Source organism: Pan troglodytes, chromosome 12 (genome assembly GCF_028858775.2).
Source record: "Pan troglodytes isolate AG18354 chromosome 12, NHGRI_mPanTro3-v2.0_pri, whole genome shotgun sequence".
Taxonomy (NCBI): domain Eukaryota; kingdom Metazoa; phylum Chordata; class Mammalia; order Primates; family Hominidae; genus Pan; species Pan troglodytes.
In genome coordinates this window covers 98174236-98195311 of record NC_072410.2, presented here as the reverse complement: position 1 = coordinate 98195311, position 21076 = coordinate 98174236, and the positions used below count along the sequence as shown (strand labels likewise).

At 36.4% G+C, this 21076-nt stretch overlaps 1 protein-coding gene across 10 annotated transcripts in view; it reads left to right on the top strand.

Moving 5' to 3' along the window:
• NCOA1 (nuclear receptor coactivator 1) overlaps positions 1-21076 on the top strand; it is a 278981-nt gene that overhangs the window by 185727 nt on the left and 72178 nt on the right. For all 10 annotated transcript variants that reach the window (XM_063789222.1, XM_016948148.4, XM_063789219.1 and 7 more), the window contains 4 exons: positions 5552-5729; positions 14083-14262; positions 15858-15953; positions 20303-20443. In XM_063789222.1, the coding sequence (XP_063645292.1) occupies positions 5552-5729; positions 14083-14262; positions 15858-15953; positions 20303-20443 (595 nt within the window). The remainder of the gene's footprint in view (positions 1-5551; positions 5730-14082; positions 14263-15857; positions 15954-20302; positions 20444-21076) is intronic.

Below are 21076 nucleotides of genomic sequence, written 5' to 3'. Positions count from 1 at the left end.
GGTTGGTTGGTTTTGGTTTTTGAGAGAGTCTTGCTCTGTCACCCAGGCTGGAATGCAGTGACACAATCTCGGATTACTGTAACCTCCACCTCTTGGGTTTAAGCAATTCTTGTGCCTCAGCCTCCCAAGTACCTGGGACTACAGGCATGTACCACCATGCCCGGCTAATTTTTGTATTTTTAGTAGAAATGGGGTTTCGCCATGTTGGCCAGTCTGGTCTCGAACTCCTGGCCTCACATGATCCACCCCGGTTGGCCTCCCAAAGTGCTGGGATTACAGGCATAAATTACCATGCCTGGCTGGAAAGAGGTTTAATTGACTTACAGTTCCACATGGCTAGGGAAGCCTCAGGAAATTTACAATTACAGCAGAAGGCAAAGGAGAAGCAAGTATGTTCTTCACCAGGCGGCAGGAAAGAGAAAGAGTGAGAGAATGAGGATGTGCCACACTTTTTTTTTTCTTCAACTTTTAAGTTCCGGGGTACATGTGTAGGATGTGCAGGTTTGTTACATAGCTAAATGTGTGCCATGGTAGTTTGCTGCATAGATCAACCCATCACCTAGGTATTAAGCCCAGCATCCATTAGCTATTCTTCCTCATACTCCCCCTCCTGCCACCCCTGCCCCCAACAGGCCTCAGTGTGTGTTGTTCCCTCTGCCATGTGTCCATGTGTTCTCATTGTTCAGCTCCCACTTATAAGTGAGAACATGCAGCATTTGGTTTGATGTTCCTGCATTAATTTGCTGAGAATAACAGCTTCCAACTCCATCCATGTCCCTGCAAAGGACCATGATCTCATCCCTTTTTATGGCTACATAGTATTCCATGGTGTATATGTACCACATTTTCTTTATCCAGTCTATCATTGATGGGCATTTAGGTTGATTCCAGGCCTTTGCTATTGTGAATAGTGCTGTGATGAACATACATGTGCATGTATCTTTATAACAGAATGATTTATGTCTCTTTGGATATATACTCAGTAATGGGATTGCTGGGTCATATGGTATTTCTGCCTCTAAATCTTTGAGGAATCACCACACTGCCTTCCACAATGGTTAAACTAATTTATACTCCCACCAACAGTGTAAAAGCATTCCTTTTTCTCTGCAACCTTGCCAGCATCTATTGTTTTTTGACTTTTTAATAATCACCATTCTGACTGGCATGAAATGGTATCTCATTGTGGTTTTGATTTGCATCTCTCTAATGATCAGTGATGTTGAGCTTTTGATATGTTTGTTGGCTGCATGAATGTTTTCTTTTGAGAAGTGTCTGTTCATGCCATTTGCCTGCTTTTTAATGGGGTTGTTTGGTTTTTTCTTGTAAATTTGTTTAAGTTCCTTGTAGACTGGATATTAGACCTTTGTCAGATGGATAGATTGCAAAAATTTTATCCCATTCTTTAGGTTGTTCACTCTGATGATAGTTTCTTTTGCTGTGCAGAAGCTCTTGAGTTTAATTAGATCCTATTTGTTAATTTTTGCTTTTGTTGCAGTTGCTTTTGGCATTTTCATCGTGAAATCTCTGCCCGTGCCTATGTACTGAATGGTATTGCCTAGATATTCTTCTAGGGTTTTTATAGTTTTGGGTGATGTCTTTTATTCCCGGAACTTTGTCCCATCACAGTCACTTTGGTAGTCTCATTTAAAGCCAGGGCCCTGTGAGAAGCCTTGGCTAATGTGAACCCTTCCGTGTGACACACGGTGGTCTTCTTCAAAGGATGACATCCTGGGCAGCGTTTGGAAAAGTTCTCAGATTGATTACTGAATGCATAGGCATTTGTTGTCTTCTCTGTATGCAGTACAACATAAAACCAGCTGTCAGGACTTGGAGGAATAGGAAGATTCCTTTCCAGGAGCACACTTTGAAGTTAATTAGATAAACAACATATGAGGGAAACTTGTAGAACAAGAACAAGTAATAACAGATTATATTAACCAGATACACTTTTAGAAAATAGAGATGCTTCTATATTCATAGGAATAGTCTCAAAAATTATTCCCTGAAATGTTACTAGTCTCTTGAGGGTGGAATTCTGGCAGGTCTTCCACTATCAACCTCATTTTTACATTTTAATCTTTATAAGTATATATTTATAATACAAAGCAAGTTAAATTGTATTTGCACTGATGCAAAGAACATTTTTAAAGAAGTTTCAGGTCTATTTTTGAAAAATAAATCTGTTTTTAAATTATTTCTATTTTTATATAAACTTCAAGGTAAGTAAATGTACATTGATCACCTATTATGAGATTTATAGCTAATCTGAGGGGTTTTATAAACCCAATTTAGATATGAGTGTACTTTCCTGTGCTCATCTAAACCCAAAATATTTTAAAAAAGAGTTTATCTAGTGTTGAGATTTTAAAGATTATTAATCACGTCCCTATCTCCTTTGCATTATGGACTAAGTAAGTCACAGCAATCGGGTAGAATAAAAATAGCTTTATTCCTTTTTGTTCTTGCTAAAGAAAATATTAGCAATATTTTAAATGAGAACAATGGGTTGTGCTTCAATCTTGTTTTAAATCTTGGTTATATTCTTTGTGATGGAGTGATAATGGAGATGTATTACTAAATTTCATTTATTTTAATATTTGGTTTAAATAATCTTGTCCATTCATCTGTTGGCAGACACTTAGCTTGATCCTCATATCTTGGCTATTGTGAATAATGCTGCAGTGAACATGGGAGTGCAGACATCTCTTTGACATACTGATTTCATTTCCTTTGGATATATACCCAGTACTGGGATTACTGGATCATATGGTAGTTCTATTTTTAATTTTTTGAGGAACCTCCCTACTACTTCCCATAATAGATGTTCTCTTTTCTTCACATCCTCACCTACGCTTAACAGATATGAAGTGATATCTCATCATGGTTTTAATTTGCATCAACCTAAGTGTCCAAAAATGGATGAATGGATTAAGAAAATGCTGTGTATGCACAGAGCGGAATACTATTCAGCCTTTAAAAAGGAAATCCTGTCATCTGCGACAACATGTATGAACCTAGAAGACATTATGTTAATTAAAAGCGAGACGCAGAAAGACAGATACCACATGATCTCACTTATATGTGGGATCTAAAAAAGTCAAACTCATAGGAGAGAATAGAATGGTGGTTACCAGGGGCTGCGTGAAGGGTTGGGGGGATTGGAGGGATGTTGGTCAAAAGATAAAAACCTTTCAATTAGATAGGAAGAATAAGTTCAAGAGATCTATTGTACATTATGGTGACTGTAGTTAATAACAATTATTTTATACCTGAAAATTGCAAAGAGAGAGTTTTTAAGTGTTTTCACCACAAAAAAAATGATAAGTATATGAGGTAGTGCTTATGTTCATTAGCTTGATTTGGCCATTCTACAATGTATACGTATTTGAAAACATATACCATAAATATATATTAGTTTTTCTCAATTAAAAAATAATCATCTTAGCTGAAAAATGCACCTCTCAAAAATAAGGTAGAGGCAAATGGAAAAGTATATCATTGGATGTGTTTACTAAATTACGATAGTCATTTTTAAATCCTACCCACAAACTATGCAGAGGTTTTTATTGACATTCCAGTTTCCTTGATTTTAAAAAAAAATGATTCTTCCAAACATCAGAAGATGTTGCATTTTCACATTAAAAAAATATATATATAGGGCTGGGCATGGAGGCCCATGCCTGTAATCCCAGCACTTTGGGAGGCCAAGGCAGGTGGATCACCTGAGGTCAGGAGTTTAAGACCAACCTGGCCAACATGGTAAATCCCCATCTCTACTAAAAATACAGAAATCAGCGGGGCATGGTGGCACATGCCTGTAATCCCAGCTACATGGGAGGCTGAAGCAGGAGTATCACTTGAATCCAGGAAGCAGAGGTTGCAGTGGGCCAAGATTGTGCCACTGCACTCTCTCAAAAAAAAAAAAAAAAAAAAAAAGGAAAAGAAAAAAAGGGCCAAAGCCCACTGAGAATCTAATTGGAAGATTTTTCAACAGAAAATGCTCTAAGATTTTAAACTGATGAGATAAGATAAATTATACAAGCTATTCAGGTCATTTTCAGTATCACGTCATTTTCAGTGTCACGACATTTTCAGTATCACGTCATTTTCAGGAACAAAATTGTAACAGTGGTAACACTTCCAAACATCCATTTTCACATGCTATCTCTATAGCATTAGTGTCTTTTTAAAAAGCAGTTTACTTTTTATTCATTGTTAAAATTTCATCTTAATCCTGAAGGAAAAAAAATGTGTTTACTTTTTGGAGAGTATCTGCTAGACAGCAAACTTGGTACCCTGGCCTTTTTTTTTTTTTTTTTTTGAGACGGAGTCTTGGAGTCTTGCTCTGTCGCCCAGGCTGGAGTGCAGTGGCGCGATCTCGGCTCACTGCAAGCTCCGCCTCCCGGGTTCACACCGTTCTCCTGCCTCAGCCTCCCAAGTAACTGGGACTACAGGCGTCCGCTACCACACTTGGCTAATTTTTTGTATTTTTAGTAGAGACGGGGTTTCACCATGTTGGCCAGGATGGTCTCCATCTCTTGACCTCGTGATCCACCCGCCTCAGCCTCCCAAAATGCTGGGATTACAGGCGTGAGACACTGCGCCCGGCCCCGTGGCCTTTTTTAAAAGGAAAAATGAGTAACCCGTCAGCATTGTTAGATAGGTCTTTTAATTTCGCCGTAGATAACCAGCAGACCCTGTATGATCCAAAGGATTTTTATGGTCATTTTACATTTTGTTACAAAATTCTGTAAATGTTCTATTTTTTCAGGATCTTGATTTTATTGCTTATATACATTCTGCAGCAAGTAAGCTGCAACATGTTGCAATAAATGAAAAGATTACAAATAAGTAAGGTGCCACAGTCAACCTCTGCATTATGGCTCTTCCTCGGGATACCAGGGTTTGTGTGATATGTGACTGTCTGCACCGAGTCAGGCACCATAGTGTTAATATGCTTAAGCTTCATGTCTTTATTATGTTTTAGATTACAATATACATAGAGGTTCTAACTTTTCCCGTGCTCCCTTGTGGATATTATATGCCCCGTAGGACGCATATGTCTCCTTTTGGAGACCCCTGGCTCCATCTCAGTGCATAGGAAGCCCCTGTGATTTGGCTCCTGTCCACGTCTGCTGACTCGCCTTGTACCATATACTCCAGCAGCTGCAAACTGCCTGTTCGTTTTCTTTTTGTGCTATGCTCTCTCCACTTCCTGGAATGTTCTTCCTTCAATCCTCTTCCTCCCCAACTATGCCTTTTATATGTTAGGTAGGGGTCTGTACCTTTCTTTGACCCCCACCCTGATCCCAAATTAGGCATCCTTCTGTGTGCTTATGGACTATTTTGTGTATGTCTCTGATCTGCATTTTATCACTGATATTTTATTATGTTTATGTCTCTCTCTCCTGCAGTATCACAATTTCCTTGAGGACAGAGACCAGGTCTTGACATATATTTCTGATCTCTTTTTTAATAGAAAAATGTATAGTTTAATTTTTCTTTTATCTTTCAACCTCCAAACCATTTTTTTCTTTTGGTTTTGCAGGCTTTGGATGGATTTTTCTTTGTTGTGAACTGTGAAGGGAGAATTGTATTTGTGTCAGAGAATGTAACCAGCTACTTAGGTTATAATCAGGAGGAATTAATGAATACCAGCGTCTACAGCATACTGCACGTGGGGGATCATGCAGAATTTGTGAAGAATCTGCTACCAAAATCACTAGGTAAACAGAAATGTGTTTTTAAAAAGAATACTAGCTCTCTGTATCTTCTCCTTATATAATATATATAATCTATAATATGTGATTATTATATTTATAATACACAGTATTATATATGTTATAATATGTGTTTAAAATATTTTTTCAACGTAGTTTCAGTCTCAGATATAAATATGAAGGGGAGTTTCATCAAATAGCTGATGGAGAGTATTCCTTTCAGCTTCTTCCTTTATACTGTGTGAATTGTTTTCAATTTTGATTATGTTCAAGAAAGAGACAAATGTGTATCCTTTCCATTACCCTGCTCACAGAAAAAAGAATAGAAATGAGAAAGAGAGGGAGTGAGAAGGAGGGAAGAAGGAAAGAATATATGTCATATATCTACTAAAATTAATGTTTTTAGACTTAAGTCTTTAACTGAGGAATTCCAAGTATGGTTGGATGGGCTATTCGCTGCTGAGGAGCCTAGCTGAGAGGATGGATGGAGTCTAATTTCTAGTGTCTGTTCTATTCACTGAACCCTGTGCCTTGGGGCAGGGCTGGGACCTTAGGAGTTAGGGGACTTTTTCTAATTCTTGTAAAGGCATGGATGGACTAACAGCAAGCCTTTGTTTACTTCTTGAATTTTCAGGCTCCTCTAAAGTTTTTCAGTGCTCAAGTTCTAGTTACTCCTGGTGATTGCATTGCTACCTTTACATCTGAGTGGGGGTGTTTTTCAATAGTCAGTGTATATTTTGTAGATAAATAAGAAAGTTTTCATATTACCTTTCAGATTCCATTCCATTTTAGATTTTTTGTTACTTTTTTTCCCCATAGTTTATTTGTTCAGTGAGCTCTGAAATAAAAGCGATTTAAAATGCAGATAAATTTACCACACATCAGTTTTTCAGACAGATACTGTGTGATAAAGTATCTGAGTTGGAGAGTTAAGACTCTACCATACCGTTTAGTATGGGAACTGAGGCATGTGGTCAGGGAAGTCAAACAATGTAAGATTCCCCTGATGTCACTATAGGTAATACTTAATTAAGATTTCTTTCCTTGGCCATGGACTGTAGATTCTTTTGCTCTACTGTTCACAAATTTTGAGGACTACTGGTGTATGGATTGAACTGAGCTATTGCATTTTATTTTGTATCAAAAAAACTAATTTAATTTTAGTCTCATGTTGGGTAACAAGATATTTGTTGGGTTTAGCAGCCTTCCTGGTTGGAAAGAGGCCTACAGTCACAGAAAACAAGGATGAGCTGTTTTCTGACTCCTGAAGAAGGTGCTTATTGTTTGTGGAAGGGCCACATTACCTGTTCTGCCTGGTTCTCAGGATGCTGTAGATCTATGACTATTTGGGTTCCCCCAAATCACTGCCAGTAGATAAATTTGGAGGGAGTGTCATCTGCTAGCTTATGTGCTTGCTAGTGGTGCTGCTCCCGGGTGCTTACAAGACAGTGATCCTCAGCTGGCCTGACAATTCATTGTAGCCTCTCTGAGCAGCCTTTCACAATAGGGAGGAATGTGAAGTTTTTGCTACAGAGATATCTTTCTCTCATTCCCCCAATAATGGAAGAACAGAAACATTGAAAAAATACTACTACTTTCTTATACAATAGTGTAGAGAAGCAAAGATAGGGCAAGCTCAGTAATAATAGAATAGATCATCTAATCTTACAGTGTTGGTTGATCATCCATTAGAAACCAATGAGATGGTCCCACCAAAAGAATAAAGGCCAACTACACTAACTTAGAAAAGCCAATAGCTTCTTTCAAGGTATTTCCAAAAAGCATTTAGGAGAAAATAAATTATAGTACCTATATTTAAACCTTTATTATTAGAATAATCAAAGTATTAGAAAATTAAGGAAAGAGACCAAGTAGAATCATTTTATGTGTAATTCATTATCAACCACTGGGGAAAAAAATCAAATCAAGATTCAGAAACTATCAAGAAAGAAATTTGAAGAAAAATTTAGATCATTATTTATATATATATTCACCTTATATACATGTATCACATATACATGATTCAAAGCACTGCCTTCTTATTTTTTGATTTGTTCTTTCCAAGGAGAAATTTTGAAGAAAAAAGTTAAAGTCAAACTTTTAAAATTGCTTTTGAATTTACAGATTTAGAAGATTTCAGTGTCTAAAATCTGTACTTTTTAAGCATAACATTTTATTTATAAGAAACAAAATCTGAATGCTGGGAAGCTGGTATGGTGAGAAATTTTGTCCAAAAGAACAAGTATACATGGATATACTTATACTTGCACAGATGGTTATAAAAAGATTATATTGTGAAAGGCTAAGATTACAAAGAATGAGATGTTAGTGAACATAGACTTATTTGTGAAATTCTAATAAATTGGAACTTGAAGTTTGAAAAAAAAATTTAAAAAGCAAGTCTTTTTATAAATTCATACCATTTATATCTCAAATGATGGAGACACGATAGTGCTTAAGAGCATAGCCTTTCTGGTATAAAATAGAAATGGCTGTGCATTCTGACTCTGCTACTTAATTAGCAGCGTGACCTTGAACAAGACACTTGACCCCTCTAGGCCTCATCGTTGGTAGGAAGGTTAAAGGGTAAGTGTTGCTTAGCATATTCCTGGCTGGTATTAAATTCTTTTTGTTTTAGCTGTTATTCCTGTGACTGGCTTTATCTAAATGTTTTGGAGCTTTTAATTTCTGAATGATAGATCTACAATTATTATTAACAACTACTAGCTGGTTTTGATTATGCTTTTAGCTTAGAAATCAATGTGAAGGAAGGACAATCTTGTCCTTTCATAGTGTGCTCTTAGAAGCACATAGAAATTATTCTGTAGAAATTGAGGCAAATTTTTTTATAGATCACATTCAGTAGGATAGTTCCGTTTTTCTTATTTCTTTATTTTTTGAGACAGAGTTTCACTCTTGTCACCCAGGCTGGAGTGCGATGGCATGATCTCAGCTCACTGCAACCTCTGCCTCTTGGGTTCAAGCAATTTTCCTGCCTCAGCCTCCTGAGTAGCTGGGATTACATGTGCCCACCACCACGCCCAGCTAATCTTTGTATTTTTAGTAGAGACAGGGGTTTCACCATGTTGGCCAGGCTGGTCTCGATCTCCTGATCTCAGGTGATCTGCCTGCCTCAGCCTCTCAAAGTGCTGGGATTACAGGAGTCAGCCACCACGCCTGACCCTGTTCTTCTTTTTTGAATTGTAGCTAAACTGCTACTTCTTCCTGTACAGGGGGCTTTTGTTAGTAATTTTTTAATACTTTGGGTTTGTTTTACTAGGTTTTTTAAACATTATCAGGGGCATTTATCCTTTTAAAGAGGAATCATATGGTGAGTTAAGAAAGGACTTGCATGAAGATTAGGCATGCTGCTTTCTAGCTAGATAATGTAAACTACCTCCTCCCACACACAAAATACTGAATTTTGTCAGAAGCTTTGTACCTCTAGTATAGATCTATCCTCTTATTTCCATTCCACAGAGTATTCAGGACCTTATGTGTGTGATGCTGTTGTCTTTTTGCATAAATATGTAGCTCAGTGCCTACTGTTTAAAAGAAGATTTAGGTTCAAAAAAGTTTTGTCATGGTAACCTATTAGTAGTTCAGTTAACTTAAAAAAATCGAATTAATCTTGTGAAATCAGGGTATCTAGAAAGATCACCTAAAATATTTAGCAGCTTATATTTGAGGGGCCTATAAGTTTGGAATTGAACTTGCTGTTAATTATTGTTGTTTTAAGAAGATAATGATAGTTGACATGTAAATTATTACCAGAATGACTTTAGTTTCTTTAGTTTTGGTGATTATTTTTCAACTTTTTTTTTTCACATCTCAGAAAGTGTTTTGTACAACTCAGATATACTGACCACCATAACAGGTCATGAAATTAAACTTCAAGGAAGCGCCTTTCTCCTCTTCATCACTGTATGCTCTTCTCTTGGCTCCTTATTTCCTAACCATTCCTCCTTAATTCCTAACCGTAATTCCTACCTACCTTAATTAAGGTAGGAATTGGCCTACCTTAATTCCTAACCATTCCTCCACCTCTTTTCCTTTTCTCTACCTTCTTTCCTTTTACCTGAACTGAGTGTGATTAGATATTTAGCTCTTCTTCTAGTAACATTCCGCAAGTAGCTTTCTTTGTAGACACCTTCAGAAAGCTGAAACTGTCCCTGATAACCGAATAGATCAGGATAAACATTATCTAAGCCAAGCTATAAACAAAAATGTAAAGCTTTTTTTTTTTAACTTTTATTTTAGATTCAGTGGTACATGTGCAAGGTTTGTTATATAGGTAAACTCATGTCATGGGGGTCTGTTGTACAGATTATTTCGTCACCCAGTGTATTAGTCCATTTTCACATTGCGATAAAGAACTTCCCTGAGACTGGGGTAATTTATAAAGGAAAGAGGTTTAATTGACTCACAGTTCCACATGGCTGGGGAGGCCTCAGAAAACTTACAATCATGAGAGAAGAGGAAGCAATTGCCTTCTTCACAAGGAGGCAGGAGAGAGAGAAAGCAAAGGAGGAACTTCCAGACGCTTATAAAACCATCAGATCTCTTGAGAACTCACCATCACGAGAACAGCATGGGGGGAGCTGCCCCCATGATCCATTCACCTCTCTCCCTCAACACATGTGGATTACAGGTCCCTCCCTCGACATGTGGGGATTACAATTTGAGATTAGATTTGGGTGGCAACACAGAGCCAAACCATATCAACCAAGGTACTAAGGCTAGCACCCAATAGTTATTTTTTCTGATCCTCTTACTCCTGCCAGCCTCCACCCTCAATTAGGCCCCAGTGTCTGTTCTTCCCCTCTTTGTGTCTATGAGTTCTCATCATTTAGCTCACACTCATAAGTGAGAACATGCAGTGTTTGGTTTTCTGTTCCTGCGTTAGTTTGCTAAGGATGATGGCCTCCATTTCCATCCATGTTCCTGCAGAGGACATGGTCTCATTCTTTTTATGGCTGTTATAGTATTCCATGGTGTGTATGTACTACATTTTCTTTATCCAGTCTGCCTTGATGGTCATTGAGGTTGACTCCATGTCTTTGCTATTGTGAATACTGTGGCAATGAACATACACTTGCATCTGTCTTTATGGTGGAATGATTTATATTCCTTTGGGTATATATCCAGTAATGAGATATTTGGGTTAAACAGTAGTTCTGTTTAGCTCTTTGAGGAATTACCACACTGCTTTCCACAATGGTTGAACTAATTTACACTCCTACCAACAGTGTATAAGCATTCCCGTTTGCCCACAGCCTTGCCAGCATCTGTTATTTTTTGATGTTTTAATGATAGCTATTCTGACTGGTGTGAGATATTATCTCATTGTGGTTTTGATGTGCATTTCTCTAATAATCAGTGATATTGAGCTTTTTTTCACATGCTTGTTGGCCATATGTGTGTCTTCTTTTGAAAAGTGTCTGTTGATGTCCTTTGCCCACTTTTTAATGGGGTTGTTTTTTCCTTGTAAATTTGTTTAAGTTCCTTATGAATACTGGATATTAGACTTTTGTCAGATGCATGGTTTACAAATATTTTCTCCGATTCTGTAGGTTGCCTGTTTACTCTCTTGACAGTTTCTTTTGCTGTGCAGATGATCTTATATTTAGGTCCCATTTGTCAATTTTTGCTTTTGTTTTGATCACTTTTGGCATCTTCATCATGAAATCTTTGCCCATTCCTATGTCCAGAATGGTATTGCCTAAGTTGTCTTCCAAAGTTTTTTATAGTTTTGGGTTTTACATTTAAGTCTTTAATCCATCTTGAGTTGATTTTTGTATATGGTGCAAGAAAGAGGTCCAGTTTTAATCTTCTGCATATGGCTATCCAGTTATCACAGCACCATTTATTGACTAGGGAGTCCTTTCCCCATTGCTTGTTTTTGTCAGCTTTGTCAAAGATCAGATGGCTGTAGGTGTGCCACCCTATTTCTAGGCTCGGTATTCTATTTTGGTACCATACTGTTTTTGTTACTGTACCCCTGTAATATAGTTTGAAGTTAGATAACATGATGCCCCCAGCTTTGTTCTTTTTGCTTAGGATCGCCTTGGCTATTTGGGCTCTTTTTTGGTTCCATATGAATTTTGAAATAGTTTTTTCCAGTTCTGTGAAAAATGTCATTGGTAGTTTGATAGGAATAGCATTGAATCTGTAAATTGCTTTGGGCAGTATGGCCATTTTAATGATATTTATTCCTCCTATTCATGAGCATGGGATGTTTTTCCATGTGTTTGTGTCATCTCTGATTTCTTTGAGTAGTGTTAACAAATCCTTTTTTTTTTTTGAGATGGAGTCTCACTCTGTCACCCAGGCTGGAGTGCAGTGGTGCAATCTTGGCTCACTGCAAGCTCCGCCTCCCAGGCTCCCAAGTAGCTGGGACAACTACTTGGCAGGTGCCCGCCACCACACCTGGCTAATTTTCTGTAATTTTAGTAGAGACAGGGTTTCACTGTGTTAGCCAGGATGGTCTCGATCTCTGACCTCATGATCTGCCTGCCTCAGCCTCCCAAAGTGCTGGGATTACAGGCGTGAGCCGCCACGCCCGGCACAAATCCATTTTTTTTATCATAGGGTCTATTTACTTTAGTTGGAGAGTTTTCCTAATAATTAGACAACTTAATCCATTTATTCAGTACATGAGAAGAGAGCTCTAAAAATGAATGGATATGCTAATTTTTACATTCATTTTTCTTTTTTTCCTCCCTTTCCTTCCACTCTTTAGCCTATATATGCTCCAAAAGTGGAGGGGAGGACCTTGGACAGAAATCCTATATAACTAAACCAGACATGCATATAAAAATGTTATTCATAGCTCTTCATTTTCCACATTGTTCCCCCAACAGAATAGAAACTTCATTTCCTTTAGAAAATAGTCATATATGTTTGTTGTAACTGGGGACTTGAAATGATTCTTTCTATTAAAATCACTACTGATATTTGAATCAAGTATCAAGGTATCTTATGTATTTTATTTTGAAATTTTAAAGTATAAATGACTTTAGAGATAAGGTAGTAGATTCTTTTATTTTAAAAAATGAGACAATGAGCATCAAAGATTAACCCAAACCTTAGAACTTGCTAATAGCAGAACCCAGGACTTCTTACTCCAGTATAGGTTTGTTTCCATGATTTCCTCTAACACTTAATAAAGGATGAGATGGAAAAAAGGAAGGAGGGTCATTGGAGAGTTTAAGGTAGGAAAACGTTTGGGAACAGTAAAAAAGCAGCCTTGGGCAGGCGTGGTGGCTCACACCTGTAATCCCAGCATTTTGGGAGGCCGAGATGGGTGGATCATGAGGTCAGGAGTACGAGACCAGCCTGGCCAACACGGTGAAACCCTGTCTGTACTAAAAATAAAAAATTAGCCCAGCGTGGTGGCGCACGCCTATAATCCCAGCTACTCAGGAGACTGAGGCAGGAGAATCACTTTAATCCAGGAGGCGCAGGTTGTGGTGAGCCGAGATCACACCATTGCACTCCAGCCTGGGTGACAAAGTGAGACTCCGTCTCAAAAAAAAAAAAAAAAAAAAAAAAAAAGGCAGTGTTAAAAACCCTCTGATCATCTCATGACCACGTGATTTAAACATGACACTGTGACTGGGAAATTATGAGCTACCACACGTGGTTTTTACTTGAAATAGATACCTTTTCAACAACTGAATTCATTTTTCCTATACTGGATCAGGTAACATTTATTTTTTAGCAGTCTTTTTTCACATAATAATATTGATTATCCACTATATCCAAGGTATTGTAGCATATGAACTGTGCTAGTTAAGTAAAATAAAGCAAAAGGAAAAAATGGTTATGAGAAATTGAGATTGCGCTATATTCTTAATACTTTTTTTGAGTCACAGACTCTGAGAAAATTGAAATCTTCTTCCCCAGAAAGGTGCACATCCACACAAAAGCCAACCTTAAGAATCCGTGATTGCCAAGTTAAAACCCCACTTACCAATGTACCTGTGGTTTTGAATCATTTTTTCATTGTCAAAGTATAACTGGAAACCAACTGAAAAACTCATTAACTGCTGTAAAATTCTGAGCAAAATGGCTAGTAAGTTTTAATTTTTAATTTTTGCCTTTGATTATAGTATTTGAGGGGAAGATCATATGTATTTTCTTGGAAATGTTACAGTTTTCTAATTGGTAGACATTTAGATTTGCTAGGGAGATAAGTATTCTATTGCCTCAGGATAATGTTAGATCTGAAGAGGTCAGTCTGTCTTTTAATCTGAGTATCTAATTAAGCAGATGGCTTAAAGTACATCTTTTGTATCTTCAGAGTTTGTGCTTTTTCACCATATTCGCAAGCACATAATCAATTTTTCTTCCTCAGTAAATGGAGTTCCTTGGCCTCAAGAGGCAACACGACGAAATAGCCATACCTTTAACTGCAGGATGCTAATTCACCCTCCAGATGAGCCAGGGACCGAGAACCAAGAAGCTTGCCAGCGTTATGAAGTAATGCAGTGTTTCACTGTGTCACAGCCAAAATCAATTCAAGAGGATGGAGAAGGTAAAGACAAACGGTCTTTTTAAAGTGTTTATTTCTTCTGTGACTTTAAGGAAAAGAGAGGAAATTAATTATAAACTGCCATTTTCAGATAGTATTTTTGGTTACTATAATATGTATCATAGTGGCTATTCCATTTGCTATATATTCTTAATACTTAAAAAACAATAATTACTAACATCTAGAATCATTCCTTTAATATGCCCCCCAGATTCTCAGTTTTAAGCTGGCATTCCCACTAAAATGTCAAATAATTCAAACCAACTTGCTGTCTAGAAATAAGAGATGTAACTAACTGCTGCCAGTTGGAAATGTACCAGATGCAGCAGACTGTTGAACAGCTCTGATTTTTAGAAAGTTTCAAGTTTAGAGTGTAGGGAACATTGGAGAATAGAGTTGGCATTTTTCAGGCTATACAAGGTAATTTATAAGGAGAAAACTTAAGAACAGATGGAAACATGCTGAAGCTCTAATATGAACATGGTGTCAACATGGAATTAGTTAAATATGTGACAGTGGATGAGTTTTCCATGTAAACTTAGACTGGGCTAAGTTTAGAAAATCACAAATTGGGAACTGGAGTAAGGACAAGGGAAGGTAGTAGACAAGAAGTCAGTCAGATGCAAAAAAGCCATGTATGTAGCAGGTCTCACCAGGAAACGGAGGTAACAATCAACTGGAGACTTTTTACAAAATACACATGCCAAGTCTTATTTGATTAAAGTTCATTTTTAGCTGTGTGATATTGTGTTTAACATCCTCAAAACAAAATTTGGGAATGGGACTTTGAAAAAATTGTATATCCTAAAAACATGAAGTCATCTGTCAAGAGCAAAATAGTGCTTCGGAGTTAAAGGTTGTTTTTCTCATATAACTATCTACACTGTGGTTATAAGAATAATCTTTGTAGCCATTAAGTACTGGTGAATATAAGAAATTGACTACAAAACTGTATTTTAAAAAACACTGTGCCACTTATATCTAACCAAAACTACTACTTGTAGTTGTTATCATCCAGTACATGAGATGCATCTCTCTCCTCTGGTATGTATATATAAGAGCATTCAATAGGAAGGAATGGTTTATGCCAACTAACTCTCTACCTGGAGCTGTCAGTTTTTGGTTGCCAGCAATTTTATTTCTAATACACTATTAGATAAGAATGATTTCAATATTATGCAATATTATGTCAGGTGCTGTAACATGTTTTTGTTTTTGTTTTTTTGAGACGGAGTCTCGCTCTGTGGCCCAGGCTGGAGTGCAGTGGCGTGATCTCGGCTCACTGCAAGCTCCACCTCCCGGGTTCACGCCATTCTCCTGCCTCAGCCTCTCGAGTAGCCGGGACTGCAGGCGCCCGCCACCATGCCCGGCTAATTTTTTTGTGTTTTTTAGTAGAGACGGGTTTTCACCGTGTTAGCCAGGATGGTCTCGATCTTGTGATCCACCCACCTCGGCCTCCCAAAGTGCTGGGATTACAGGCGTGAGCCACCACGTCTGGCCAACATGTATTGTTTTTATGAAAACCATTAATGGTGAGTGATAGATATAAACCATTTTCTACTCTCTATCCTTCAATTTCCCCGTCTTGTTTTGGGCAGATTTCCAGTCATGTCTGATTTGTATTGCACGGCGATTACCTCGGCCTCCAGCTATTACGGGTGTAGAATCCTTTATGACCAAGCAAGATACTACAGGTACTAATTGTAAAGTTCAGAATGTTCCATAGGTATTAATAATGTGACTCTGCCCTTAAAACTAATTATATCCAGAATGTCTTTCTGTTCTATGAGATTTAGGCTTTGCTCCCTAGTTTTATACAGAAAACATTTTAAATGGTGCTCTTGAGATTATACAATTTAGATACTATGATCATTATCATGGTCAGGGTGCTGGAGGAACACTTTTTATAACTTTATATACCTATATTTGTTTGATTATAAATTATTTTTCAAATCATGGAATAAAATGTTTAAAGAAATTGAGAAGATATAGATATGTAAATATGTAGATATACATACATTTATTTAAATAGATATGAATATGGTAGTTTTACTATTATGCTTAAACGTATCTGGCTATTTTTTTTTTAATTCTTTTTCTTTAAATTTATTTAGCACATACCGATTGAGTCCCTAGAAGTGCCTGTCATTAGGTGATTCCTCAAGATGTATATGGTTGAACAAAAATGATTCAGTGACAAATTGTGTTATTTTTGATGATGGAAAAGTTATGAGATGGTATAAGGGAGGATATATGAAATTAGTTGGTCAGCAAAGGCCTGTCTGAGGAGCTGATACTGAGCCCCAAAGGATGAAGTGGTGCCCACTATTTAAAGTACGGGTCTTGGAAGGGGGGCAGCAAGAAAGGGTCTTGATGCAGAACGAGTACTCCTAATTGAGGAACCAGAGCTGCAGAAGTCTAAAGATAAGCAAGACAGAGAGGTAAGTTAGAAGTACTAGAAGGAGGGCAGGAGAGCCTCAAACTGAGTAACAGACTACCTATAAATAAGGCATTCTTCTTAAAGGCCTACTTCAGATTTTATTTTCAGCAAGAACAAGTTGTTACTGTTGTTTATAGTTGATGAATTATTTTTCTTATATTTGATTTTATCTTTACACTAACATGTTGTATGTTCATGCTTTTACAACAACCAGAGTTACATATATATCACTTACCTCTCTAATTTTAAAATAGAGATAAATATTAGAGGTATATTTTCTAGCAGACTAAGATTTTAAAAATAATTTCTTCTGAATTTTATGCTTTGTGAAAGTTTAGTTTTAGTGTACATTTTGACTTTTACCACCTTTTTATAAGATCCTATTTCATTATGTATTAATTTTTTAGTGCCAATAATCTAATATTCTAATGTTGTATACTTTGTGCTTGTGTTTTTGGAGATAAACTTCCAACTGCTCTTACTAAAGAACTAGTATGGATAGATTAGCACAGATAATAGAAAATGGTAAAGAGAATGTCTCTGAGCATGGAGAGATGGCATCTAAGGATAGTAATTATCAATTATCATACCTTTCTTCATTCTGTTTTTGAGTCTACCATGTATTATGTTCCTTTACAGTCTCTACCATGAACAACACTGGAAAAATTTAATAAACTTGCTATGGATATGTAGGTTTGTCCAAAAACAAAAATTTATTTAAATTAAAAAAAATTTTTTTTAATTATTGAAAATTGAAAGTATTTTGCATGAAGGAAAAATAGAGTCCATTGAAAAGGAAAATTGGTCTTTTCTGTCAGTAACCAGTTAACATAAAAAGAAACCAAATAAGGGCTTTGTGAGATAGCAGAATGAAAACATGTTGAAAAAGGTTATTGTCAGGTCACAGAAAAAATGTCAGAGATGAGGGAGGCCTAAAAGTTATGAGGCTAATTTAGGAACAATATGTTTCAGCTTTTCCTCATATTGCATTTGTATAAATTGAATTCTAAATTGGATTGCTTTGAGGACTGTATTTTCCCATAAGAACAGTGTTATCCCTGGTAGTTTTGTTTCTAAGAACCCAGGTGTTAAAATTTTAGATATACCTGGTAATATGTATAAATATATAAAAATAGCCATAATCATGTAAAATAAAAAATTAGCCTCTGGGCCATAAAATAACTATATATATAGAGAGAGAGAGGGAACCTCCAATATCACAGAATCCAACCTAGATTTACAAATGAGGGGATGGTGATTTGATCAAAACCATACAGCCCTTTGCCGAGAATGGACACCTTTAGGCCCTAATGTGGAGCCCTTTCTTGTATTACATTGCTTTTCACTAAAGCACTATTAAAAGGGCATCACTATACTGTACACAGTTATTGTACAAAGATACCAAGGAAATATAAAATATGCTTAAAATGTAAAACTAACATATAAATCATAGAATTGACTTAGCTAAAAAGAATAAGTATAATAAATGTTAAACATTTAATTTCTTAAGTTTTTGTAGTACTTTTTAACTCTTCATGGGATGATCCATATCTCTTAAAAAAAGAAAAAAGTATTTTACTAGGAAATGTTGAACAGTGGGGCTTTTTATTGTTGTTTAGTTGGTTGGTTAAACTTTCCTGTAGTAGGCAGAGTATTCTAAATCAAGCTGTTCATGATTCTTCACTAAGATAGTCATTACATTACCCATCTGGTACCATTGCTGATAACTTAATCACTTTCTCTCCTGCCAGTCCCCAAACTCTAAACTCTCATGCTCTCTGGTGGGGCCAACCCTGACATGAACACACACATGCATATGCCTCCCTTAGTCACTGCCTGTGAGGAGCATTATTGTATAGGAAGATTATGTAGCAGTGGAATCCCTGCTATAACCAACTTTTTATCTCCGACATAAGAAACAAGGGTTGAACAATTAAAATTCTTAAAAATCTTAAGAATTTTAATTTAAGAATTAAAATTCTTAAAAATCTAAAATCTTTTATAGTTTCAGTTACAGTGTTCACCAGGCTTTCCCCAAACTGTTCTTAAATGACAAAATTCCCTTGAGTTTCAGTTTATTTTCTTTCTACTATTTACATTTATGCCAAGACTTAGGTGATAACCTGATCAAGTAGGACTGGGTACATCAGATTCAAGACCCTAAGTTAAAAAGGTCTAATGAATATTTTATTTCTAAACAAACAAAATGAGATATATAAAGAGGGGATTAGTTCAATGAGGAGGCACAAACTGGATGATAGATTTGAGTTGATTGTATGAAGAAGGGGAAGATGGGGAAAATATTTAATCAGGCATTCATAGAAGAGGAAACATTAGTGGTGAACTCTAATAATTGGGAAATAAAAATTTAGACCACAATGAGATAGCATTTTTCACCTACTAATTTGAAAACATAAAGAAGCCTGACAACACAAGTGATGAAAGGATATTAGATTAGCACTAACTCTTACACATTGCTGGTGGAAGCATAGAGTGGTACAAGTTTCAGGAAGACAGTTTAAAATTAATATTATAAAGTCGAACATTCACATAACCTACAATCTAACAATTCTGTTCCTACATATATACACTAGAGAAGTTCTCACATGCATGTACCATGCAACACGTGAAAGATGTTCATAGCAGTGCTGATTGTAATGGCAAAAAACCGATAACAGTCTAGATGCCCATTCACAGGAGAATTTAAAGATGGGGGTGGTGACAAGGGAGGAGTGCACATGTGATGGAGCAATATTGGTAACGTCAAGTTCTGAAGTTGAGTGGTGGGTTTGCAGGTTTTTATCTCATTAATTCTTAATTTATATATATATTCTATATATATCTTGTATTATTTTGTGTGACTGTAAGATTCTGTAAAACGTAATAAAACAGGTCTTAATATTCACAAACTGGATTAATTGGCCCTCTGTTAACTGAGGAATAACTTACCTGAATTCTCTCATAGCCATTTGGAAATTTGTTTAAATATGATAACAATGGCGAATCACCACTAAATTTTATAAAGCGTATGTTCCGTGTGCATACTGCCTAGCAAATCTTAATGTTCTCACTTACTGTTTTTCTGATTTAACTTTTGTTGTCTTCAGTCTTTGTTTAGTCTTAAATACAGTATTGCCTACAGCCCAACAAAGGTTAGAAAGGAAAAGGCTTGCTTCTTTTCTCATATTCTCTTCACTTAGTAGTTAGAAATTAATTTAAACCAAAAAATATACTTCATCTTTGCCTCTCCTTTCCAATCAGTCATCAGTATACAGAGAGCAGAATCCAAAGACCAAGCCAGAAGAGTTTGAACTGCATTAGTCTCAGTAGTGTCAGGTCATTATGGTATGACTTTAATCCTAGACCAGAATTGAATTTTAGAATATGACATACTAGGACATAACACATTCCAAGACCAAAACAATTTCTTATGTCAATAACATACTTCATAACTATATGTAATAAAAATTAATAGTGCTTTTTGATGCTTTTGTTTATTGAGTATTTGGAAAGAATATTTCTTAGATGCAGTTGTTAGTTTTGAAATACAGATGATTTATATAAAGAGGCTGTTATAAATATAAACTTTCATTCTTTGTACAGGTAAAATCATCTCTATTGATACTAGTTCCCTGAGAGCTGCTGGCAGAACTGGTTGGGAAGATTTAGTGAGGAAGTGCATTTATGCTTTTTTCCAACCTCAGGGCAGAGAACCATCTTATGCCAGACAGCTGTTCCAAGAAGGTAAAATTTTCTCTCTCAATTATTTTCATTAACCTTTATCTTTACTGATATTTGAATAGTTTGTATAGAACTTATGGCTTGATAAGTATTTTCTCCAAATTATAGTTTTTGCAATAATCAGTTTTAGGAAAGGAAGAAATGGGTAAGCAAAGTAATTCATGAGTGGATCCTGAAATTTGGGATACACGTTCTGAAGAATAGGATGTTGTGTGGTGGTCACTCATTCATTCATTCATTCATTCAGCAGGCATGTATCAAGTTCCCAACATACATAGAACACTATATAAGGTGCCAGGGATACAGTGATGACTAAAAAAGAAGGTTTTGCCCTTAAAGAGCTTATAATACAGTAGGAAAATATATGACAACCCTAAAGATCAGTTTGATGTGGGGTATGATAGAACCATAACCAAAGAAGAAAAAAATTAATTCTGACTTGAAGAATCAAGGATGACTTCAGAAAAGAAGTAATATTTTGTTTGGCTCTTGAAGATCATTCTCAGCAGAACAAGCATGTCAAAGGCCTTCTAGATAATACAGAGATCAGTATCATGCCTGTTTACTTCATGACTGTTGCAGAACCTGTATCTCCTGACTCAGGTTGAAATTTCAAGTCAAAAAAATATATCCTAT